At 41.5% G+C, this 26276-nt stretch overlaps 1 protein-coding gene across 4 annotated transcripts in view; it reads right to left on the bottom strand.

Annotated features, from left to right (window-relative positions):
• Positions 1 to 26276, bottom strand: part of UTP20 (UTP20 small subunit processome component) — a 59352-nt gene that overhangs the window by 12430 nt on the left and 20646 nt on the right. For 2 of the 4 annotated variants that reach the window (XM_010709539.4, XM_085223942.1), the window contains exons 22-49: positions 26004 to 26207; positions 24235 to 24325; positions 22385 to 22470; positions 21717 to 21842; positions 20948 to 21114; positions 20224 to 20432; positions 17440 to 17583; positions 16051 to 16130; positions 14947 to 15173; positions 14437 to 14581; positions 13916 to 14003; positions 12730 to 12873; positions 12008 to 12058; positions 11761 to 11913; positions 10853 to 11008; positions 9674 to 9814; positions 9099 to 9236; positions 7702 to 7841; positions 7102 to 7196; positions 5971 to 6269; positions 5361 to 5500; positions 4739 to 4895; positions 3806 to 3904; positions 2988 to 3155; positions 2381 to 2547; positions 1552 to 1693; positions 1146 to 1262; positions 251 to 421 (exon numbers count right to left, since the gene is read on the bottom strand). In XM_010709539.4, the coding sequence (XP_010707841.2) occupies positions 251 to 421; positions 1146 to 1262; positions 1552 to 1693; positions 2381 to 2547; positions 2988 to 3155; positions 3806 to 3904; positions 4739 to 4895; positions 5361 to 5500; positions 5971 to 6269; positions 7102 to 7196; positions 7702 to 7841; positions 9099 to 9236; positions 9674 to 9814; positions 10853 to 11008; positions 11761 to 11913; positions 12008 to 12058; positions 12730 to 12873; positions 13916 to 14003; positions 14437 to 14581; positions 14947 to 15173; positions 16051 to 16130; positions 17440 to 17583; positions 20224 to 20432; positions 20948 to 21114; positions 21717 to 21842; positions 22385 to 22470; positions 24235 to 24325; positions 26004 to 26207 (4045 nt within the window). The remainder of the gene's footprint in view (positions 1 to 250; positions 422 to 1145; positions 1263 to 1551; positions 1694 to 2380; positions 2548 to 2987; positions 3156 to 3805; positions 3905 to 4738; positions 4896 to 5360; positions 5501 to 5970; positions 6270 to 7101; positions 7197 to 7701; positions 7842 to 9098; positions 9237 to 9673; positions 9815 to 10852; positions 11009 to 11760; positions 11914 to 12007; positions 12059 to 12729; positions 12874 to 13915; positions 14004 to 14436; positions 14582 to 14946; positions 15174 to 16050; positions 16131 to 17439; positions 17584 to 20223; positions 20433 to 20947; positions 21115 to 21716; positions 21843 to 22384; positions 22471 to 24234; positions 24326 to 26003; positions 26208 to 26276) is intronic. The other 2 variants (XM_010709543.4, XM_085223946.1) reach the window with 1 other exon arrangement.

The following is a 26276-nucleotide window of genomic DNA, read 5'->3' as shown; positions in this document are numbered from 1 at the left end:
AGCAAAGAAAGCAAGCAAATCTCCTTCTGTGAAACACCACCCCACAGCTCCAAGCTGTGCACAGCTCCGAAGGATAACTTTCTCTAAGTCTGCACCGTGGAAAGACTCAGGGCAAGACCCCATTTCCCACTGCCTTGTGGTCTCCAGACAAACTTTCCAGGACCAGCTACAGGAGGATGTGCAGTGGAAGAAGTCTTGTTCTACAGAATTAATTCGAAAGGAGAAGTGAGCAGACCTCACTCTGACTTACTTTGAAACAGTTCACAACTAAGTGGAAATTCTGGCCTTTGGCTACTCCTGTCTTGGCAAATTCTTTCAGCAAGAGGAAAAGCTGCTTGATTAGCGACTCCAGATTTGTATTGATAGAAGGCAAAGGAAACTTTAAAATCCATACTAAGGACTGCAGAGCACCAGTTATCACCTGTAAGAAAGAGCCAGAAATCAGCATGTGGGTACAGTGGTACCAAAAGAATACTTCTCACTCTGCTACAGATGTTTTCAGGCTATTTCCAACTGCAGTAAAAAAGAATCAGGTAACATCAACATCTTTCAAACCACTCATATGCCATACAAAGGGTTTCTCAGTTCTAAGAAAACTATCTGCCACTCTCCAATTCTCCAACTTGGATTTTAGGAGGTAAGGACATAAACTTGATTCAGCAGAGGGCAGGAACTCCTTCTGAAGCAGAAGTGCCTTCAAGGCACAGAAGTTGCTCTGTCAAGAAAACATGTCACCTGAAAGCCCTGCTAGAAGTATCTCATGCTGTCTGAGGCACATCTCCCACGCCTTGGGGTTTAATAGTTTCCTTCCTAGGCTCATTCAAACCCAGGGAGGCTGTGGTGCTGGGCACAAAGATATCAAGAGCTAGATCAAAAGAAAACAGCCGTTCTGTGCAGCTGCAGGATCTCAGGAACCTCCTCACAGATAGCCCACATTCAAACTAGCAGCACTAGAAGCAGAACATTCAGTCCTCCATCAGCCACAATCCCCCCTCGCCCTCGGGATAGCTTGTCCTCAGACAACTTTAACTGTACACCTATGAAGTTAGGTTTGAAAACAGAATCCCCCTCTCTGCTTTTCCAGATGACATCTGCGGGCAGGACCCTTTTTAGCTGAAGAGATGGGCTCCATCACAAAACCATACCTTGACGTCCATGGATTTCAGGCAGTCTATGAGTAGCTGAACAAAGGGGTCTAACATTTCCAAAACGTGTTCATCAGAAGAATTTACTTTGGATCTCTTCAGGCTCATGTGTAGCAGCTAGCACAGAAAACAAAAGACATTCATCTCAAAGTTAGACTGGAACTCAAATTCAAGTAAAGTCCCACATTGGTTTGGGTTAGAGTAGAATTCATGCCTATTAAATTATCTTTAACAGGCTGAGCTCTTGAAGAGGCATCACTGGAGTTACCACATGCAAAACAAAGTTAAGGCAAATAGTTATACTGTTAAGAATACGTGTTCAGAACATCTTCTTTTGGATACTCTTAACAAAAATATTGGTTTATTGGTTTCACAGCTTTCTCTTCCTCTCTGAGGAGATCCTTACCCGAAGCCCTGATTCAACCAAGATATATGTGTTGGTCCTTCTGCTGACAGGGGCTTTCTGTCCCCCTCTTGTGGGTGTGGGTTGGAGCAGCAGGCAGCTCTCTGGTTGCAGCCGAGGATCTGGAGGAGGGGCAACTTTTGTTCTGAAGAGAAGGATATGACAAAGGTGAAAATTCAAATTTCAGCCCTCTCCACAACAAGTTTGCTGTGGAAAGTTACAGTGTGCTCAAAGCCACAAAGCAAGTAAAAGCAAGTCTCTGAATACAACGAAATAAACTGAGCTTGAGAGCAACAGGAGAGATGGGACATTCAGACTTAAGAACAATGTCACTATAGCAAAGATATTAAAATGCACATTGATTTGTGTAACATTTCCACTTTTTCCTCTTAGTGAACAGACAGAGCTTTGGTAGCTCCTTCAAGCAAACACATCTACTGCATGGTTTACTGACGATTTACTGAAATTTCTGATAGCTTTTAAAAACTGCAAACAACTGTCAGATCCAGGACCCCAGTCACCTCTTATACACTAGTTTGTAGCTCCCTCCTTACCATCATCACTTGTACCTTAATTGAAACACACACATCACCTTACCAGATGGTGAAAGAGCATTACTCAAGAGCACTTGCAAGAGTAGATTCCCATTAGTGCAGGAAAGGACAACTTTCATTTCCAAGCTTTCCTCTCCCACTCTGGCTGCCCAAATGATTTGTTTACACCAAAAAGCAATGGCATATGAATGGAAGGAAACTGTCATCATTTGGTGTGAGAGCTAAAAGCAAACTTCCCAAGTGATAACAGAGCAGCTGGGTAACCTCTTGGAACTCACTTGGCCTTCTCAGTGAGCAGAGGCAAGTTTTCACTGATGAGACCATGGCTGAGGAGGAGGAGAGATTCAGCATTCATGTCTGAGTTGAAGATCAGCCCTGCCATGATGTGACGCAGTGCCTCGTGCACCTTTCGGACAATCTTCAAGCTTGTGGTGCTCTCCAGAATCTGCAAAGGCATTACCATGAGAATCAGGAGGGCAGTGATCTGACATCAGAAATCATAGGAAAAGCCAGAACAATTCCATCAATGTGGTTTGCCTTAAGCCCCCAGCTCTCCCATCACTTCAACTCTGCCCCACCATCCCTCCTTTTTTACTCTCCAGCCTCTCCTCAGACTCCAATCGGTTCACCTGTCACCACCAAGACACTCCAGAGCTCCTAAGCAAATGGGATGCATTTCTGCATGAGCTTGCACCCACTCAAAACACTGCATCTCTGTAAAGGTAATTACTGCACATAGACGGAGACTTAATACATTTTGGTGATGTGCTGGCTCCCAGAAGAAAATAGGGAGCCATAGTGGGATTATATAGATAGCTATCTGCAGGCTCTAGAGTTTCTTCAGATCATACAGAATAAAGCAAGGCTCTGGCTGCCTTTTCTTACCTCTTTCAGTGGCAGAATAAGTTTAGTCACCTGGCCCTTTCCTATGTATTTTCCAAGAATTTCATAGGAATCATAACTCTTGTTCTTGCGTGCTTCCATGACCTTGGAGACAATTCCCTTTACTTCCTTCTCTTCAGCTACATCCCCGAACAGCTCTTGGTTGAAAATCTTTGGAAAGCAGCCCAAAGAAATCAAGGAGAGAAGCAGAAAAACAGAGCAAGATTCTTCCATTAACAGTAGAACCACACTATTTTTCCACAGCTGCAAAAAACTCAGTTCTTCAGGTTCCCCAGAAATCACACCTGCCTTTCCTTTGTTAACATAAGACATCCCAGGCAGAACACACCAGATGGAAAAGCTGTTTTCACAACCCTCTGTGGTATTTTGATAGAAATAGTGGGATTCAGATCAAGCTGACCATTCAGAAGCAAATCAACGGGTTGAAGCAATGGGCAGAGAGAAACTTCTTAAAATACAACAGACAAGTGCAAGTGGGGAGGAATAATCCCACTGAACAGGTATTTGTCATCTCTTGCTCAGCCATTTAGGCCAGAGGTAAACAGAGTTAAGTGTCTTAATCTTGAATCACCCCCCTCTCAAGATGCAAGGCTCAGGAAACAGCCCCAGAAGCACACTGCTCTTCTACCAGTGGCATGCTGATGCCTCAGCAGAGAACAATCTCTTCCCTTTGAAGTAAAAGCATAACCAGCCCTGTTTGCCATCAAGTCTGAGGCAACCTGCACACAACCTTCTCCTCCTCTTAGATTCTTTCCAAGCATTTCATGATGCTACTTCCTTCAATCTTTAATAACTTTTACCTCAATCAGGATGTCTAAGCAGGGGTCCAAATCACCAGCATTCAGCCTGGTAGTAAGACCTTTCAGTAGCAGATTCACAGTGAAAGTCAGCACATGGAGCTACAGAAGAAGAGAACAGATCAAGTTTCCAACTCCCTGCATGGAATTCCTGTATAATTGGATAGCTAGATTCCTACACAGAGACTTCATAACTCACACAATACGCTTAAGTTCTTGCTACAGGAAAGAACACTGTGAGGATAGGAATCCTCATACAAGCCACAGGAAAAGGATCTTGATCCTTCCACACACTGGCAAAGGGTTGGAATTCCCTCTTTCCCCAGTGCTTTTAGATCTATTTTTAGGCTGTCCTAGTCAGTGCTTTCACTGTAATAGTCAACAGAAGCTCTCACTTTTCCACTGTAGTAACTCATATTAGAAATTACACTTGCCTCAAACTACTGTGTAAAGAGGAAAGATGAGTTAAGAGCTAGAGTCTTGGCTCTGTAACTAAGCAGCAAGAGTTCAATTAATATCACTACATATTGTCTACATAGTCTTGGTGGCAATTACTTCAGATGGTGCTTGGCCCTAATGAACTTACTGTGAAGATTCCCAATAATTCTATTGGAACCAGAAATTAATTCTTCAACTCATTTCTCTTCACTGAGAAAATGGAGATCTTCTCTTCTTCCCTGCTTAGACTGCAAGTTCTTTGGGTACAGACCTTCAGTCAACACACATTTATATACTACTTGAAATAACAAAGACTGATGTAGGCATAGCAGTAGTATCTAGTTCTATGATACCCATCTATTCTCCCAGTGTAAAACTATTTCAGTAGCAATTTCCCTTTGGATTCTTCTAACACACACACACACACACACACACACAAAACCCTCCAAACCCCCCCGAAATTTTACTAAGAATAGAAGACAAAAATTTCAGCATTACCTGGTACCCATGGATGAGAGTTGATTGCATCTCTTTTAAAACGTACAGAAGGTATTGCACTCCTAACACTTCCATGATTTTAGTGAGGGTGTTACGAGCAACATCCCGGATTTCCTGAAATCTGTTCCTCAGAAATGAGCAGACCTTCAGGAGGATGCTGGAAGCAGAGACAGACAGCTTAGTTCAGTCCCTAAACACAGTAGAACCAATTACACTCCTAGCCAAGAAGGTGGCTGTCAGGGATGTTTTTATAAGCTCAAAGTCAACCTCAATGAAAGGCTTTGCAGTCACACACAGAGCTATTGTCCCTCAAAAAACTTAACAGATTTTGTCCTTTCTGTATGTTACCCTTTCTTTGGCTCTGCCACTCCTACCTCTGCACTCTGCTTCACAGCTCTGCTCTTATTTAAGAATTTACCAAGTCCCTTTCAAACTTAGCTCTGCAGAACTCCAGTGCAAGGGGGAACATATCTAGAAAAATGTATTTCCAAATAAAAAGAATTTATGGCCTGTTGGATTTCCCTCCAAGATTTAGCCATGTGTACAACCGCCCCTTAGTAAACATGCCTGCTCTGATTCCCAACAAAATGAGTGGTATTCAAAGAGCTTCTCCAGGACCTACCTTGGCAGGTTGGCTTCCATCACTTCTTGAGGAAGACACTGCATCACCCTGACCATTGCAAAAGCCAAAGGCACACGCACTACCTCATCATCGTTCACAACACTGGATTTCACAAGCTTGTGTTCTTCATCTCTTTTAACCTTTTTAAGACAGAGCAAGACACAATGCAAGTTAAATAAAAAGAAGTGTAACCAAAGTTCAAAAAAAGTCGTGTTTTTTCCCAGGAAGGAACCCAAGAAGAGGCCAATACTGCAAATTGATTTCCAATGCTGATTACATGACAAACCTAGGCAGCTAAAGGATGGGTAAGATGAATCCCTGCATCTGCTATAAGAAAAGCTGAGTGCTAGTAAGTGGCTGAAAAATTTTCAAGAGGCTGTGCTGAGTTGTTTCACACCTACACTGACCAGAGTGTCTGCCAGCTCTCTTGATGACACATCAAATGGGATAAACCTCTTCTGTGATTTCAGGTGCCTCTCTCCAGTTGTGTCCCTTTTTTTTTTTTTTTTTTAAACATACTGCATTTCAACATGGGTCTTTCCAGTACCACCCCAACCTTCACAGTAGCAGCATAGGTCAGCAAACTGCCTTTCCAGTGCCAGCTTCTCACCTTCGCAACAATGCACCTGTGCAATTTAGGCAAAATGTTGACTATAACTGTATCTTGAATGTGTTTGATCAGACACTCCAGCTCTTCTTTATTTCGAGGTAAGAAGGAAACTGGTTTTGCTACTTGCTGAGTGTTTTCGGGTGTCTCAGCTGTCTTTTCAGGCAGAACCAACTCAGGTTCTGCTGGTTCGTCAGGGATATTCTCCTTCTTGTCTTCCTCAACCACTTCCTCTTCCCCTTCACTCTGTTCCAGCTCCATGGCTTCTTCACCTTCTACCTCTGGCTCAAGATCCATGGCATCTGTCAAGTAATTATTAAAACCACAGGTAAATACTGGAGGCAACATAGTCAGAGCCCTTAAAACAGACTCCTGGGATGGCTTTGATCTAGACAGAACTCCTACCTACTATCAATAACAGTAAACTATCAATAAACTTCAGAGCTGCTCTACTGGGCAGAGCAGCTCTGGCATGCTGATTTCTGATAATCACCCCTCAGGGCTTGGCTTAAAGCAAAGACTAGGTTGTTCTTTAGCTGAACTCTATAGACAGTTTACCAAAGGTCAGTGGCCTTGAACCTTAGTGAAGTGTGATTAATTTACATTTGGTAATCTTATAAGGCAAGAAGTATTGACGAGCACACCTGTGAGATATACTCTTGCCTCCTCAGAATATCCTAAAGGCCACAACATAAACAACCACAATAGTGGACAAGTCAAAACATAAAATTTGTCCTCATGAAACCTCAGTGGAAGAGGGCCAGGGCACAAAGCACTCTGCTCAGGCTGAGGATAAAAATGATAGAAACCAATGACTAGATAAAATGTGGTAGCAGCAACACAGTTGTGTGTAGACCATGGAGAACCTCCCAGATTAACATAATCCCAGTCTGAGCTGGTCTGCTTTATGGAAGCCTGGGATAGAGAGGTAATGTGGAGGTGATTCCTTCAACCTCTCCTCACTGTGTCAGCACATAGAAAGACAGTCTGTACAGCTCCTGAGAAGGTAAATTAAAACCGGTTTTCCAACAAGCACATTTTAAAAAGCTGTGAGTAGCCAACCTCCAAAGTAAAAATGTGTCAATCAGCTGCATTCTGAGCAATCAGAAGGAGTGTCTATCATCAGGAGCTCACCTCCAGAAAGCTCACCTTGGTTCTCAACGGTCGTGAGCTGTTTTTCCAGTGTTTCATGGTCAAAGTGAAAGGCTTCCAACACTGTCTCTAACAAGCTGAAAAAGAAACACACAAAGAGAGATAAGCTCTCTGCAAAAAAAGAGGAGGCTGCATAGAACCAACACAACAGAAAATCTTAAAACTGCTTTAAAAAAATATTTCAGACTCAGCGGCAGTGCAGCTTAACAAGGTTTATCCTGAAATAACAAATCAGGAAACAAAGCTGGGTTGTTTTTCACCTAAATGGACTGTCACCTAGCTCAGTGTGAAACCTCAAAGACACTGGTACTGGAATTGCAGTGGCATCCCAGGAGCTGGGAAAGTCAAACAGGAGCAGAAAATCTAATGCTCTCATGTGCACAGTGAGATACAGCAAGCAAAAACAATTACCTATTAATCCTTCATAGCTTAGTTACACAGAACTGCAAAGCCATGCTCATTTTCATTAGCGTGAGAAATCTCTCATACTAGTGAAGAGTTTAAAATCCACATGATGCTCTTTAAGGCACTGATTCTTGCCTTAGTCTTTGAAGCTAGAGCAGCATCACTTATGTTACCCACCTGACTCCCAACTTGGGACTGATCTGCCCCGTTTGCAGGACATGGATGAAATGCTTTAAGTGGTACAAGTATGCTGACCATGAGAGATGCTGGCAGATGGCTCCAACAACTTCAACAGAGGCTGTTACCATATTTTCGTGCTACCCAAAAAACAGAAATTCAACGCTATTAGCATTCAAGCATGCTAAAGTATACTTTACTCAAAGTAACAGGAGCTAGAAGAAGTAATTCCTGTCTGCTGAGGATGTTTGGTACTCTGCTTTATTAAATCTGCTCTCAGTTACCAGTTTAAACAAATAAACATCACAGCTCACCAAGCACATCTCCAGACTCACTTCCTCCAAACATTTCTGTAGTTTATCTTCTCTCATACAACTAAATCTATGGGCCCCACTTCTGTGAGGAACTGAAAGCAGTCACAATACATAATAACATTATACATTGCTAACCTTCTGCTAATGTAAAATAAAATGGGTTTCTTTCTTCAAGGTTTCAGTCAGTGTATTTTCTGTCAATGTACTATCTATCTTGTTTGTCAAAGGGCAATGACATTCACCTTGTCAATGGGCACAGACTGCATGACTGCGGGTGCCAGCTCACGTGCCTGAGTACTAATTCAGGCACAATTCAGAAGTACATTTCTGAAAGAAGGTGAATTACCCAAATGACAACTGCTTGGTCTGACACAAGCAGCTCTGCTGTTCTTCTGATAATGTGCAGGGAACTATACAGATATGTAAAACCTTGATTTTTCAAGTTACAAGCAGGAAGTCTGTCTACATTGATGTTACAAGTATTTAATCTCATGCTTTAAATAAAAGGTATGGAAAGTGACTAAGTGAATGCTGCCCTTCAAACATTATTTACAAAGCTGCTGCTGGCTGAGAATCTTTGAAATCAGCTCTTTCAGTCCCCCTCACAGTCCCAGTGAAAATGTTATTTATTACCAACACAGTAACTGCTTGCAGCCCATGTCTACACACACCCTTTCTGCTGCCTAATCCCACAACTGAATATGAAGAGACTAGTATGGAGGGAGAGGGGAAAAAAAACAAATTACAAGATTACAGATTACAAGAAATGCAAACAGATATAAAGTCAAGTTAAAAGAAAAACAACAAAACCCAACCCAACCAACAACAAAACCTGCACTGAAAACCCAACCCAAACAAGTCTTAGTTTGGAGAAACAGGACAGTTTTAGCAGATAGAGAATTGGATCCAGATTGCATCTGCACCCTCCAAACTCTCTTTCTGCCACCAAAAGAAGCACAGTGCTCTTCTCTGGAACACTCACTCCATAAACCCATCAGCCTTTTAAAGCAGCTGTTTTTTTAAGGACAGCAATAGAAGTAAGGTGAAAATAGAAAAACTGATGCATACAATTTACAAGTCTACCTTCAGCATTTTTTCACTAAAAATGGCAGTAGTAGCATAAGGCATGATGTAGTTCTGCAGGGATTTGGAAGACAGCACAAGTTTCTTCTCGGTCAGCTGCTTAGCCAGTTTCCTCAGAGCTCGTGCCCTCCTGTGGATCTGAGCCAAACACAAGGGAGAGTGAATGAGGTGGCCCTTGAGGCACAGCTAGCACAAGGGAGAACACATATCCAGCAGCAGTCGTGCAGGTAGCTCAATCTGACATAAACACAGTACAGTCAATTCCAAGGGTAGGCCACAACCTTTTCATTCTTATCTGGGCTTTCACTAAACTTCTGCCCCAGTAAATATTATAACTCAATGAGATACTTCACTGTGAATTAACAGGCACAAGAACATATGTCATCTTTGGATATGAGACACGTTACTTCCATGTCCATCTCTTTTTTTTTTTTTTAAATGACATTTAATAATACTAGTTCAATTCTTCCTTGAAGACATGGCATAGGCAATTTGGAAAACATCACTCCACAGTAAAATGCTTTCGCTTTGATAACGGGGGAAGGGGGCATTAAGGAATGTGCATTGCCTTTTACCTGCATGTGTTTCATGTTCTCAAAGAAGTCCATGTCAGGATCATGGCGGTTGGTCAGCTGGACCAAATCCCGGAATTCAGGATTTGCTGGGAATGTCTGAATGAGGCAGGAAAGCAAAGACGTGTAGTCTTGCTGGATGCTCTGCGAAGAGTAAGACATGAAGGTTAAGCACCTCCTGGACAGGCAGCTACATGCTCCTCAGAACAACTAAGCTGCCACTTACGTGTTTTATGCCAACAGGTCACATTATTTGGTAACACCAAATATACCTGTAGTTTAGATTGTACATAAAATAAAGTTTCTGCTCCAAAGGATGAGCTACAACTGAGAAAAGCTAAACAGCAAAAAAACTCCACACAACAGCGGGGTTCTATAATTTGTTAGATTTTATTATGATTTCAAGTGAAGGTTAAGTTTGATTATAGCATGTATCTGCAACTGAAGTGGCGGTTTCACTCTGAGGGGCAACTAAACTTCACCACAACCACTCACTCACTCGCCACACCCACCTCAAAGGAAGAGGGGGAGAAAATATAATGAAAAAGGGCTCAAGAGTTGAGATGAGGACAAGGAGATTGCTTACCAATTGCTTTCATGGGCAACATAGGCTCAGTGTAGGGAGATTAATATAATTGCCTATAGCAAATTATAGAGAAATTAAAAGCAAACGAAAATCTCCTCTCCCCCATTCATCCTCTCCAACCCCCTCCCTCCCCAAGCAGTGTAGTGTAACAGGGAATGGAGCCTTAATCATTAGTCTCTGTCACTCTTCCATTCTTTGCCCCTGCTCCATGTGGGATCCCTCCCATGCAATGACACCCTTCCTGAACTGTCCTCCCCACAGACTGCAGCTCTTGAAGCACTGCTCCAATATGGCTCCACACCAGAGGGGCGCATCATCTTTCAGGAGCAGACTGCTCCAGCATGGGTCTCCACAGCCAGCAGCAGGTCCCTTTTGGAGGTGGAGCTGGCTCTGATCTGACCTGGGACAGCTGCTGGGCTCTGCTCATAGAGGCTGTCCCTGGAGACTCCCTATTACCATGGTCTTCCAACGTAAACCCAATACAATACAATTTTTTATCCTCAAGAAGAAACTCAAAGGACTCATCTACAAAAAGTCTCAGATGCCCTGCTGTCCCAAGACACCTGGATATAGGTCATCAGATAGCAGTGCCTTACCTCAGTCTTACTCTTCAGCCCCCTTCTCAGAGACTCCAGAAGAGTGTGCTGGATTAGCTCCTTGTAGTCATCTTCTGTGTGGCCAATTTCTGCCAGGCGGTGGATAAAACTGGTGAGGCAAAGGCTTGCGTTGTCACTAAGAGCCATATCTCCTAGCTGAGCGGATGAAGAAATTGCACCATGTGAATCTGGATACAACAGCTTTTTCTACTCAAAAGACTGGAGTGAATAGTAACTCTGTACATAGCACAACAAAGCCTAGAACGATCCAGTAATTCTACCAACTCCAATAGAATTTCTACTCCTTAACTTATGCCCACTTTTCCAAACAGAAGAAAAATCCTTTTTGACTCAGCAGCAAGCCCACACAGCCAGAACACACTGCAACAAAAAGAAAAGCAGCCTATCAAGATCGCAGTATGTCTTTTGTAAAGAAAAAAACCAAACAGAGAGTTCCAGGGCTCACTGGTAGACAGGTATACCAGCACTTGGTTTATTCTTGCTGCAGTGCATTTCATAGAAACATAGAATTTTTTGAGTTGGAAGGGACCTTTAAAGATTATCTGGTCCACTCCCCTGCAATGAACAGGGACACTATAACTGATCAGGCTGCTCAGAGATCCTCCAACCTGACCTAAGTTGACTCCAGGGACGGGACAGCTAGCACCTCTCTGGGCAACCTGTGCCAGTGCCTCACTATCCTTATCATAAAAGAAACCTTTCCTTGTATCTTCAAGACACACAGTGGAAAAGGCAAAAAGAGGAAACTTAAAAACAGGTGTTTGTGAGAAGAATCCATCTGCTCTCTGAATGTTTTGAAATATCAGAAAACAAAACAACAGTCAATGAAATAAATTTTTGTGTGGTAAACATGCCACACAAAGCAAGAGAAGGAACGTTTAGCCCACCTGGATGGTATAGAAGCAGTTGTGCATAACAGGGATGAGGAAGTTGATATCCACTGTTTGCATTTCTTTGATGTGGGCAGTGATTGACTGGAAAGCTGACAGGCGGACATCGAAGTTGATATCATCAAGATGCCGTTGATCAAAGGCATTCAACTAAGAGACAGCAACAAGTCATTTTCATGAAAAAGGCTAGAAACACGTCAGCACAACCTTAGGGAAAAAAAGGGAGCAAAGAAACTGGGCATACCTTAACAACATCTGTAATGTATTTCAATTCACTGTCCAAATCAGATAAGGTCTAAAAAGAAACATAAAGGAAAACAGTTTAACTGTTATAGCTGTTATAAATCTGGAGGACTCCAGACTTACTTTCAACTCTAACCACCTGAGATTAAAAAAAAAAAAAAAAGTAACAATATCAGTCCTTTTATACACTTAATAAGAGCCACTTTGCCCTCAGTGTATTTCTTCTCTAAGTCAGACTAAGCATCTTTAAACTTCCTAAGTTTCTAAGTATTTACATGGAGGATATCCTGGATTTTCCTACTGAAAAAAAAAAACACACAAAAAAAAACAAAAAATGGATATGTAAATCACTTCAAAAAGTACAAAACAGCCTGACTGCTATTCATCTGAGAGAAGAATAGAAATAAAATCATCTACAAGCTGCTAAAAACCACTCTTATTTCATAAAGACAAAGGATTCATTATGGATGCAGTGTGCTTTATTTGGCTTCTCTTCCACAGCAGAACCCAGGAGATGCTCACACCAAGCAGGCTGCAAACAAAAGTTTTACCAGTCTTCTTGCAGCACAATGATGTCTACCACATACAATACTTTTAGTTCACTTCAACTTAATACATCAGAGATTAAAAAGTTTCTTAAGCTCACGTACAACAAAGATAAATGCATTTATTTTGTTGTTGATCTGTAAAAATAGCACAGAAAGATGTGTAAAAATGCAGTACCTGAAATACCAAGCACAACTTCTGTCGAGACAGTTTGTTCTGGATGACAGAAAACAGCTTTGCCAAAGGTTTGAGAAAGCTTGCAGGGTTTGAGCAATGCCTCAGCAAGTTCTGCACTGTCTCCAAAATGTCAATCTCAGCATCCTGAAAGAGATACATCGCCATCAGTAACTACTGAAACTTCATGAGATTAATTGGGAAATATTTCAAAACACAGAGTGAACTTTGCTGTATTTTTTTCAGATCACAGACACTGAATTTGGACAAAAAATTGGGAGGACATTCACTGAAACCACCACACTTCAGAAGCACTTGCAATCTTTCAATTAGACACAAGAAGAGTTTGAGGAGAGCACTGTCACAATGCTAACTTCTATTTGGGTATTTTCTCTGATTACTCAATGGTTAGAAAAGCAATAGAGCTTTACAAAGTCATCTTTCTCCAATCTGTGAAACGACCATGAACAGTACCACCTACCTGTATGATCTCCTTGAAAGAAAATTACAGACAGTTCACTAATGATCCACAAACAAAAAAGAAACTGTGAACGAGTTTCTATGACCACCTGCAAAGCAGAAGTTACAGTCTAACAGTTCTTTCTGAAATCCTGAAACCTGTTCTTGAGCAACTGCATCTCAGTTAGGGAAAAACAAGACCCATACTATGATCCAAGGATGCAGGCAATCAGGAAATATGGCGGCAAGTTAATAGTACTATACAACATTTGCCTTTTATCTCGCAACAGACCAATGAAAGCTCACTGCACAGCATGTATTACATTCACATTTACTCACATTCTGTCTAAACTCTGTCACTTGTGATTTGTGATGTATGAAGTACAAGTTGAAGAAAGCACTTGTTTAAAACAAGTGGCAAGGAACTGGGTGAACTGACTACTGCAGCAAAGGAAGCAAAGATTGTACAAATACTTCTGAAACCTTTCCCAGGAAAAAAGGCAAAAGTCAGCTGTGGCACTGGCATTCCTGCAGAACATCCAGTGGCTTTATGTCCATCAACACACAGTAACAGACTGCTGAGTGGACCACAAACACATGAAGACTTGATTTCAGGCTGATCACGAGAAATGGCACGTAATCAATAAGCTTTAAATGCATCTTAAATAAATCTACTTCACAGAAAGGAAACTGCCTTTTTAATTAGGGGAGATAACTCATTTCTACTTACTTGTTCAATGTTGGTCTGGTGAAGGAAAGGGAGGAGGAGACTCACAAGCACTGAATTCTGACTTTTTTCTTGTATAAATTTGCTGATCCTGCATGATAAGACAGTGTAATTTACTGTTTATTTCAATCCAATCAGTAAAGAGCAAAGAAGGAGTCAGTCAGCACCAGAGCCATATCACAAGGTTTTGTCAGCCCATCCACCTGCACCCAGGCTAATAAGACTTCTCCAACCATACCATGATATCAGCCCAAGTATTCAGTTCCACATGACTGCAGTCCCATCTGTACCTTTTCCTATCTCAAGAAGTACTGGTTTAATTACCAGCAAATAGAAACAGCTAGAGTCAATTTCTGAACACTTCCAGCAGTTTCCAAGGACAATGACAGAGGCAGGTACTTTCAAACACTCTGAATTTCAATAGTTTCAGACAATGTTTCTAATTTGCAGCCTATTAAGAAATGATTCTTTCTTTCTCACCCCTTCTACCCTTCAACTGTTTTGAGCACTAAAGAATCACTTACTTGGAGAGTATACTCAGCTCTTTGCTGACTTGGGCTCTGTACTTCTTCTTTTTCATTTTCTCCACGTTTAACATTGTTTTGCTGAAGTACTGAAGTATGGCAGGAACATGAGGTAGGACCAAGCGACAACCTAGGCTGAGGGACTCTGTAAGGAATACAACAGTCAGTTCAACTCAACTCTGCTGCAAGCAACAAGGCAAGCTCCGTGCAACACAAGGAAGATTCAGCCCCACACAAACAACCGAGGAAATGCAAGCAAAGGAGGTTTCAGTGGAAGAAAAATCAGGAGGAATTATGAATGTACTGCTGAGAACATGCACTAGCACTTCCATTACAGCCCTACTAAGTGTAGGCTCTTCATAAGGAATTTCTCCTTATCCACATTCAAACATGGATCTCACTTGTCATGACACAAGCAAGGCTTAACATTTTTTGAGTGTGCCAAGAGAAATCTGTACACCTCTTTCCAAACCACCCAAAAGGCTTCCCATGGCTCTTACACACAGATACCTTCTGTCACTTCTCCAGTGTTTAGGACAACACAGTCAGTCACGTTCAAACTGGAAACCTGCTCCGTGGGTTCAAAATCGGGGCTGTTGAGAAGGCTATCAGCAATGTCCATCACAAGATTGGATGTTGCTTCAGACAGATTTTTGGCTGACAGGACAGCAAACACATTTGACAGTATATCATACTCTGGACGATCTGGATACTGCTTGGCCAGTAGGGGGAAATATCTGAGAAGATTATTAAAAAGATACGCTGAAAATTTAAGTACAGAACTTCATAATTCTTTTGTTCAGTCATACAAAAAAGATAATGGGAAAAAGCACAGAAGCCACAGAAACGGGTCATGAAAAGTAGAAGAAATGGAGGTTGAAAGGTCATTAAGTTTCTTTTCACACTTCAAGATAGCATCATCTAAGCTTAGTCCTTCCTCTGCAAATGCTTGCCCAAGACTCCTGTCAGAGCTTGCTCTTATCTTAATAATTCAATTTTTTTAATGCAACTTTGTGTGCAAGTTCTTCATTCTTACAAATGACAAGTCTCAAAAAGAGAAGCTGGACATTTCAGCAAAGGAAAAGTAGCATGTCAGTGGGAGAGATGTAAACCACTCAAGATAGCAGAGATGGAATTTCTCATAGTGTCTGCCTCAAAAAAAGCTCTCTTGCAATTTTCAGTCTCAGAATTCTGTGCTGCATTTGTCCATTTTCCTTCACAAAGTAGAAAGAAACAGAGAATCAAAAACAAGAATAAAATAATCTTGTCAAACTATCCTCTCCATCTCCTCAGATGACTTACATAAATGTAATTGGTTTAGACACAGGCATATTCTAAGAATTCACTCTCCTCCTGACCTGTGCGCTGGGTTTTGTCTATATATCTGTTGATTGTTTGTGTATGGGAAAAGCAGCTCACTAAAAGTATCTTAATTGTCATAAACTGTAAAGCTTCACAACTGCATCTGGGCTGCTATCAAAAGAGTAACAGCCTATTGGAGAAGATGAGTTTTGACATAATTATTCATAACCTGTTAAGAGTGTTGTGATCATTTTAACAAAAACGTGTATTTGAGAGAAGTACTTGAGTTTCATTGCAAGAACACTTACTTACCTAGGATTCTTACTCCAGGTGTGAATGAGTTTGAGCAGAAAAGTCGGAGAATACTGGCTCTCTGAAGCCAACCTGCAAACCTGAGGGAGACATAAATCAGACACCAACGCAATACAAGTACACAAGGCCAATTAAAACCCCATTTCTAACAAAGACCCTACTACAAACTATATTGTTTCTTTTAGAAAGGAAATCTTTTGTTGTTTTTCCATCTCCTTTAATACTGTTCATTTACCTTATTCTGTCTTAGTACATTTTTTGTCCTACCCTAAAAGTGACTCCCCATCGATCCTCACACTTGCCACAAAGACTTAACCACCTCTCCTGGACAAGCCTATGATCCTCAGGCACGACCCCAAGACTTGTTCCTACCACACCTCCAACTTCTCAGCTGCAGCAAACTGCAACTCCAGGCACAGCTGCATTGAACAAAGTTCTTAAACATATCAGTTCTACAGCCTTAAAAGCTCGTAAGTCAAAACACTTTTCTGCCAAAACCAAACCCTCACCAAGTTAACTGACAGAAATTCCCTCTAGAGGGAGCTTCTGGATCATGCTACAATTCAAGCTCCAAAATTAGCACCGTCTTCCTGACACCCATCAGGAAAACAAGAATTATAAGTTTTCAACAATTCTATATCCTGTCCAGATTTACTGAGTATTTCCGAATGCAATGCTCCTATAAGCATTAAGTACTTTGCTGACTCAATGCCTGGACTACATGTTTCTACTGCTCTGGGACCAAAGTGAGTTTTCACTGCTTTGCTCCACACAGCTTGGAAAGACTGGGATAGACAAGTCCCTGCTGCTCAGCCTAGTGAAATACACAGCTATATGCACTGCCAGACGTGATCAGCAGTTTTATTTTCAATACTGCATGTTCTCTCTCTCCCAGCAGTGCATTTTCCCAATTAAAAGGGGGACTGAATTTCTCTGATGAAAGCTGCAACCCTCTGCTTTGTCACTGTGCTCAAATGGGAATCCTGGCAGGACAGCAGAAGAGTACACAGCCCACTGAAGGATGATACTGCGGTCCTTCCTTTCTGGCAGCAGCAGGAAAGCCCACTTACATTTGTTTCTCTAATCCTCCCTCACAGGTCCAGTAACTTTCAGATAGAAAATCAACAAAGTGCACCCAGGACCGACCCAGAAGTATCATTTTGCTTCCCTAAACAAGAAGCCCGTTTTTGCAGCTAAAGACCAGAGACATCACATCCATTTTATTCAAAAGAACTTATTTGTACTTAAGCTTGTGACTTAATTACTCTAGGACTAATCAGACTTGAGCCAAATCTGCCCTTCCACACATACATCAGAATGCCAAAGAACTGGAGTTCCCTGCATGGTACAGGTTACGCAGATGCCAGTCTGGAAGAAGAAACACATTACCTGAGGCCATACCACTGCATGGAAAACTGCATCAATCTCTTCCACACTGAAACTGTAGGTCTCGTGATCAGAAAAAAACTCAACCACAAGTTTGAGTCCAAGGCGCCTCAAGTTCTTCAGCGGATTAATCAACCGTGGTTGAACCTGTGAAAACAAAACAACAGACAAAACAGTAAAACCTTTGCAAAAACAATCACTAACTATTTGCTCTGAAATTAAAGATAGCAATTCACTGGCCACAGATACAACAGAACACAGTGAGCTACAGCATTTGGTTAGAGAAGGATGTTCCATATACTTTTTGGGGAAAACGTCTAAGGAAGGAAGTCAGCCACACAGCTAGTCATGAGGTTATTCACACACTGCTGCATTCTGACTCTTCTCCCTGTTATGATTTGAGTAACCTGAATTATTTCTATATCATGCATTGCAGCTTATAGGAAAAACCTGAGACAATCCCAAGAACAGGTACACCGCACAGCGCAGAGCTACCGACTCCTGTCTCAGAAACAACAGAGACTGAGACTACATCTTGGGATCTTCAAGGCCTCCATTATCCATCACAGACCACTACGCTGAATAAACACATGTAGGTTCTTATTCTGCAAAGCAGCTTTGGTGCCACAGCCCCACTGAAAGATACTATGCTTTTTGTACTTTCCTATAGATTTCTGAAGAGAATAACCTCTACAACGTAATACACTGTTCTACTGCCTTTGCACCCAAAATTGTATGCAAAAAGAGGAGATGGCGGAAAAGAAATCAAAGATGCTCTCGCTTGGAATCTCCCAAGCTATATTGAAATGTACTAACGAAATGGTGTGCAAGTAGTTTCCAAACAGTAATAAGCTGCCTGAAGGGCCAAACACCTGATCCTCCCTTCCCCAGCAAGCACAAACCAGGCTGCTATTGTAATTGCTACCCTTAGTTTAACTTCCAAAAAAGCAGTCCCCTGAAATCAAGACTTTGAGTGAACAAAGAAACTCACCACTGAACACAGTCAGAAGGAAATAGGAAATGAATAACTTAGTTTAAAACTGTCAGTGTAGATGTTTAACTCTCCAGGCATTATCAGCCTGCAATAAATTACTCTCAACCCCTAAGAATGTCAGCTAATCATTAGCCAAGACAAACAGATTTCTCACACTCCTCCTTGAGCTGTTAACATCTTATGGACTAATGAAGTGCTAAATTAAGTTCAGGAAAATGATAAACTGTCACTCCTCAAGTAACAAAATGGTAACAGGTTTATGGTATCAGCCCAGAAAAAAATTTGACTATCCCAGTAATGAAAGAAGCAGCTCCTGAAACTCCTCTTCTCTCAGTTTAACATGTAAGCACATGCAATCCACTGCTAAGGCTGGACTATGGGATGCTATTATCCTAATGAACTGACTGCACGGGCTTGAATTGTTAATGGATTGTTTTCAAGACAAGTTCTAAGCTCAGATGTTCACTGATGGGTCCTGGCAAGAACACGCACATGGTGACAGAACCTTCATTACCTAACATCCCTCGCTCAGTCTGTCATTGCAAAATTCCTTTCAACACATTACTTGCTCAGTCTACCATCTCATAATTCCTTTTAATACTGCAGTGATGATGATGACTGTGCAGTTTGCCTGTTTCTCACCTATGATCAGGTTCTGCACAGGACTAGACTTGAGCATTTTCTGTTCTGCTTGGTTTGAAGCCTGACAAAGGCACTGGTTTTAGAAAGGCAGAAAAGCCTGGCTCAAAGTCATTAATTCCAAGCAACGGGCAACAGTACACTCGAGATAACGACCTCCACAAGACACTGTGCAGTGTTAAAAAGAAGTGCTAGCAGCAAAATCAAAACAGAACAGCCATATCCCTCCCCTCTGGACAGTTAGCCCTGCCACTGTGCACTCCTGGCAGTTAAGGTGTTACTGGTGTGGGAATGAGCTCAGGAGTCTCTGCACTGCTCTCTTGATCACAAGGTAGCAATAAGCCAACACGGCCCATTTCTAGTTGCAGCCAATCTTTAACAGAATATTTTCCTTGCTTGATTTGTTCTGCAAGTACAGCCTTTGCACACCAGGGAAAAAACATTCTCAGTGCTCTGCAGGTACCTGTCTGAGACTCAGACTCACACTGAATTGACACGACTGCTTCTGATGCAGAGCTGTATGTGCTACTAGTGTGCTGAAAGCATGGCTCATAGCCATGTTCTCCCTGTGTCCCATGACAGGAGACTATCATTATACATAATCACTGTGATCACCCACAATGCTGAGCTCCCTTGGGACCTAGCAATGCAACAAAGCACCTCGAAGGTAAGTTTCACTCTCAAGTCCGCAGGCAAGAAACTTGAAATCCTCTCCATTCCCTGCGCCAGTATTCTAGCCCTGCAGCCAAGAAGCTACATCTCTAATATCAAATTCAACCTCCAGCCATACAACCCTGTTATGACCTTACAATGAATCATTTACCTTGCCCTCATGTCCATCCTCCCACAGAGCAGGCAGGTAGCAACTTCCAACCTTCATCAACTCTAACAAAAACAGAACTTCAAAGCAGGGTCCTGAACATATCAACTCTGCTTGTACTATCCAAGCCTTGCAGCACGTTCAGTATCACTGCACTGGCCTCTATTTTAACTGACATCGAACAGCTAAGCTTCATTGCATGCAGGCATTGAAATTATCTTTATCTGAATCAGTGAAGGTGTGTGTACTGCAAGCTAAGCCATGCAGTAGGAAAAGAAATTTCATCCACATCTCATACGCACAGAGGTACACATACATGTAGCATTTACTGTACCTTTTCTCTTTGCTGGAGAATGCAGGATACCACAGCTGTCATGCAGAGCAGAATTTGTAGAATTTCAGGCAAGAACTGACTGATCAAATGTCCCATGTTTTTCAACACAACTTCAAGACCATTGAAGAGGCTGTGCTGACGCCCAAGAGGCAGGACTTTAGCTAAATCCAACTCTGACATACTTCGAAGCACTGCTGTCTGGCAAGGCCCTGTTACAAAGGGACAGTCACTTACTTAGAAAAGCACTGTAAAAACACCGAAAATAATTTTCAATAAATAATAGTACAACTTAGCCCAAAGTTACAGTTCCTTAGATTTATCTTTCTAAATAAAGGCAGCTCCACGTATTCATCTCTGTGACATTCAGACATTTCCCACTGCTACAGTATCAGAGCACTTTATAACCTCTTTCTACTCTTTATAACAACTGTTTACTGCCATCATATACTGGTAGCCCTGTGCACAGCAGCACATCACATGGGAAGGATAGTACAGAGGCTGCCAAGCAGCCAGGGACAGCCTACAACATCAGTAATTGCTCACTCCTGGCCTGCTATGGCTTACTTGCAAAGCTGTGGCAAATCACTTCGTTCTTCTGAACTCAGATCTTTAAAAGATAGCAATCGTAAGTGAAACCTCAGGGAAAACCCAGTCCCTGGGATTCTCACCCTTTCATCCTTTCAAAGAAATTGTCAGAGAAACAGCACCAGGTACTTGCACCTACCATGGCTGAATTGCTTCACAGCTTCGAAGAGCAGATCCAAGAACATCCGGATCTCTTCTGGCAGTGAGCCGGCCAGAAATCGCAGAACGATGGACATGCGAGTGGCTGCTGCAGATTTGCCCTGTGTTTTGTTCCCCGTTTTGTTTCTCATCCTGCCATAGAGAATTCTTCAAGAGCCAAAAAGAGCTTGTATTAGCTTTCAGCAAGCCATCTGCTTCCTCGCCTCTTTCTCTGTGGGAGAAACTTGTCTCGGTTTAAAAGCTTTGCCCAGTGTGAATAAACCAGGTGGAAATTCCCTCTTCAGGAACTCCTCTAAATGACTACACAGCACTCAGAAACATGCCAGTGAAAGATCAGCTTCTGCTTTCACTATAGCAGTTTTGCTGGAGACTTCAGATACAAAGCTAAAATACCAGCAGGCTAGCTTGAGGGTATTCACTGCCAAAGAAGCAATCTATACAATCTGCATATTATATCTTAGTAAGAATAAATGGTAATAAATGATGAATTGGAATGCCTCACAGTATTCTGTAAGCCTTAGAAGAAACAGTATTTAGCAAAATACTGTTTTTTAAGAGGACACCAATTGCCTAACACATTGCATAGTGGCATTAAGAAGGAAGCTATGTATAAGATCACAAACTACAACGTCAAACTATATCATTAACCCCAGATTTATCTCAACTCTTTAAAACGAGTAGTAGCAGCATCACATCTCTGCTCACAGTACTTTGACATGAAACCTTCACCCCAGCAGTTTGTAACAAACCTCATCAGAACAGGGACAAGATGTGGTCGATGCTCCATTTTTACGATGGTGTTCTCCTCAGAAATGCTGAAATGGACTATTTCTTCTTTAAAGCTCTTGTCCTCCAGCAGTCTTTGCAAGTTCTCCCTGAGAGTAACAAATATCATTTGTTGGGTAGGTGGGGGCTGTAAGAATAAACAGACACTCACACACCCCCCTACCTATCTCTGCCTTCCTATCTATGCCGTATACAAATTCATAAAGCGTAGTGTTCCCAGCCTTTTTAAAACTCAGCAAGTTTAAGCTAATCATGTAAGAAGTATCTTCCAAATATGTTCTGAAGAGAACATTCCATCACCAGCTACAGTTTTATGCAGCTGTTTTCACTAGGTGGTTATAAACCACTGCAACAAAAGACCTCTTTGAAAAATGATGCAACTGCTGAGCACATTTGTGACAAAATGAAACTATTGCCATTTTTCTTTTTTGCCAAAAAAGACACACTGACATACAACTTCCTTATGGCCTTATTTTCTGTTTTAGATAGGAAAAATACAGCTGGCTAAGATTAGAATTTATGTTTCTTCAACAAACATAAGCAAGGATGTCTCTATCTGAGGCAAGTGATTCCGAGCAGATGTATGACATCAGATTTATTCCTGACACTAAAATAACGCAAAGATTTTTACCTGTATGGCAGTAGATGAGGATGCTTGTATGTCATGATACAGTCAAGAGCTATTCTCTGCACACTCTGGTCTTGATGGGACAGTAACTGCAGGTGACAAAAGAAGGGAAATGAGCCATAACCAGAATTGCAGAACTGCCTAACAAAAATAGTTGAACAATCCAAAACTTCCAAACTCAAGCACGTTTTGGATTACTCTGCCAAAATAAAAGCAGAACATGCATTGCAAGTCTAACACTGAGATGTGTAAATACAATTGTCACTCATAAAAGTAGCTGTTGGCAGTTTATACACTAACCCCAGCCCCTCAACCCCAGTAGCCAAGTTATAATTGTTTTTTTCACAATCATCTTTTGGGCCACCATCAGCTTGAGTTTTCAGCCTCAGTTGTGCATCTAGTAAGACCAAATTAAATAGCAGGCTACTCAAACCAACCCAAGACACATGCCTTTCCTTCTTTTGATAAACAAAGTACTCATCAGACCTGACATACAAGGCCTCACTGAGATTCACCTTCTCTAGAAGATGAATCCTCACAGCCCGGGCACCACGAAATACACATTATTTCCCCAAGCTGCATTCTTATCAGCTCTCCTACTAAACAGCACATGCTGGAATCATCAAAGGCCACTCTGCTACAATATTCTTTTGACAAACGGACACACCAGTGATAAATATAGTGACACATTGTACACATCTGCTCTGTATTTTCCCAAGAATATGTAAACGCATGAAACAACTGTGCTTGTGCAAAATTCTGAGGTTGACTGAACCAGAGTTGATACTCCTCAGAGATTCTCTAGTTTGGGAACAAATGGACCTTGCAACTTCCACAACAAGAACCAGAAAGAACCTACAGCAGAGAACTAGTAGGTTCACACCATTTAATATAGTTCTACAGCCCAAGGACTGCATTGTCAGAGAACACAAACTGAGATCAGAGTAAAACTGAGATCAGAACAAATCCAGAACCAACAAAATATGACATAGGTAATGAAATGAACTCTTAAGGGTGCATCTCACTTTTAGATTCGTTTTCTTGCTTTACTTATTCAACATTAGAATAGAGCCTTGGTTAGACAAAGATTGCCTAGGCTTGCTATTTAATTCTTGTTTGCCTCTTTTTCACTTAATGTCTGTTTATCTTCAGTTTCTATTTTATTGATAATGGCAGTGAGTAATACACTATGCACAGCCAACGTACATATGTATGCTAGGCAAAGGACTGCTACCGTCAGCCACTAGAACCAATCAAAGGAAAAAGAGAGACACACACAAGAGAGATTTGTATCTCCTCTCTCTTTCCATATAAGTTTGTTTTTTCATAATGATGACTACTGTTGCACTTCCCTTCTCCAGATGCTAGACAGGATGAAGATCTTGAATTTAATACATTTTGTACCTCACAAGTCACAATGACAAATGTTGACAGCTGTAGGCCTCCAACAATTTGATCTGTTCTTCACATCAACCATGCTCTCTATTGATATAACACTGTATGACAATAACAAATGCCTTCAGCTCATCACCAGGCTTTGGATTCAAAATTCTCTTCCAGATCTTCCTGTGCCTCCTGCTCTCCTTACAGCCATGTTTCCACACCACGAAAGCCCATTACTTTTTCAGTTGCCAGATCCATTCATATGACCCACTCCTGAGAAACTGAGTCAGTTATCTCAAAAGCAGGTTTTTGCTAAGTGGCTCACTTCACCTGAAGCCTGATCAAGCACAGCTCCTTTTCCAGCTAACATGGCTGAGTTCAGAAAACAACAGGGTTTTACAGTTGCAGGCACTGCATTCAGAAAAGAAAGGCTGCATTTATGAGCAATTATTCTAAATGCCAGCAAGTACCTGGGTATACAATGCATTTAACTTCTGCTCCAGATACAATGCACGAGGATTGGAGAACTTAGAGAAAACTTGTAAGTGAGCTATCAGTTGCCTGTAAAACAAAACAAAACAAATTATCACAACATTAGAGAAACTTTTTATAAAGTTGATTAACAAGAAGGAAAACCCAACAGGATCCCAAGTCTGTAGGTATCCATTTCAGAGATATGGCAGGCTGTATCCTGCTCTCTCGCCTACGCAGTTTCTCCTAGCTGTCATCTCACTGCAAAGAGGCCACTTCCTCAGTAGCACCAGATGGGCTTGGTCCTTGGTGTGAAAGGAATACACTTAGGATGTGGCTTACTTCTTCTTTCCAGCCCAGCCTGGAACTTCAAACTTGAATTTCTCTTGTTATTTACCTGTCCTTAACTCCTATCAACATAAAGGACTGCATTTAGCCACAGACTGGGCTGGATTTATGCCATGCTGCAGGCATAGTCAAGAAGAAGTTCCTATAGAAGAGGCTTTGCCACCCCTAAATCTGTCCCCCTGGAGAGAGGCGACTCCAGAGGTAAAGAAAATGTAAGATATCATCTACCACATGTGCTGTGGGGTAGGCAGAGGCTGTCCCCATACAGTGGCTACCCAAAGTGGTTTACACTCAACTCCCCAGATGTTCAGCTAGGCTGAGCCAAACATCGGCCAGCGATCCCACAAGGAGCACAGGGCAGCCAGAGGTTCTCCTGCCACACCAGCTAGAGGTGAGCCATCACGAGTGAGAGCGCCAGGTCAGTAGCACAGAGCTGGCAGCAGCTCTGCCAGGGCCCAGACAAAAAAAGGTCACTCCAGAACTCATTAACATGTCTCCAGCAAATCTTTTATAGACTTGTTACCACTAGGAGGAACTAATGCTTCTACTTAAGTACATGGACATTCTGAGATGGAAGTTTTGCTTTGATTTTTATTTTTTATAAAAATCTTCAACTGTCACTGAATTTTTACTGCTGCTAAATTCTAGATGTATGCCAGAACCTGAGAACAAAATCAAAGGATTTTGTTCACCTTTAAGGAACCTGGGATTACATATCAACATGTAAGGTAATATTTTGAAGTTCTCTGTGATTACCAGCACCATTCTTTGCAAAAACAACAACAAAAACAGGCAGAATCCAAATGTAAATAAATTGCTTGTAATGGACACTTTGACAGATGTTATCAACTTAAAGAGACTACACTAAAGAAATCACACAGAATTCATATAGACCCACTTCCTCTAAGTATTCAGTATTGTAAAACAGTGACATTAAAATGCCATGGAGCTTTGTATCAGCAAATGAAAAAAAAAAAGTATAACAACCTGTGTCCACAAGAAGACAAGTGGGATCAAGATATTTAACAGGTAGATAATAACAGGATGCCAGTATCAAAAATACCTAAATGAATAGTCTGAATCTTCAAAGTGTTTGGCAACGTCCATGGTTTTAAAAGATCAAAAGATACAAACAGAGAAGCTAAGGGAGCTTCAAAATGGCTTCAGAATACCACATCACTTAAAGTAACAAAACCACTGCTTATCAGGTATAATGATATAATGATAAAGCCCGAACAGGTCCTTTGTATGGCACTATACAAGCAGAATTTATGACTTTAAAATTCTTAAAGTCCACTGAAAAAAAGTGCAAGCAAAAGAAGAAAAATGAATATGCCCACATATAGCTTTTATCTTGGCAGGAACCACTGAATCTAACTTCCCATGAAATCACTAGGAACAGAAAACTAAAAATACTTACTTAGCAGCAGCTCTTCTTGTTTTCTTTTTTGGAAGCCCTACAGTAATCGGTTCTCCTTCTTCCTTTTCCTCCTCGTCCTCCTCCTCCATATTAACATCACTAACCTCTTCACCTGATACTTCTTTTGCTGTGACTGTACCAGTAGTTTTCTTTCTAAGATCCTGAGTTGGAGCCACTAACGAATCTGCTGGGTAGTATTCATTTCTTTGTTTAAAAAAAAAAAAAGAAGAAAAAAAAGAAAGAAAAGAGTTAAAAAGCATTTTTTCAGGGTTT

This window comes from Meleagris gallopavo, chromosome 1 (assembly GCF_905368555.1).
Source record: "Meleagris gallopavo chromosome 1, MGAL_WU_HG_1.1, whole genome shotgun sequence".
NCBI classification, from domain to species: domain Eukaryota; kingdom Metazoa; phylum Chordata; class Aves; order Galliformes; family Phasianidae; genus Meleagris; species Meleagris gallopavo.
Note: the sequence above shows the minus strand (reverse complement) of the source record. Positions and strands in the feature narration are given on the sequence as shown.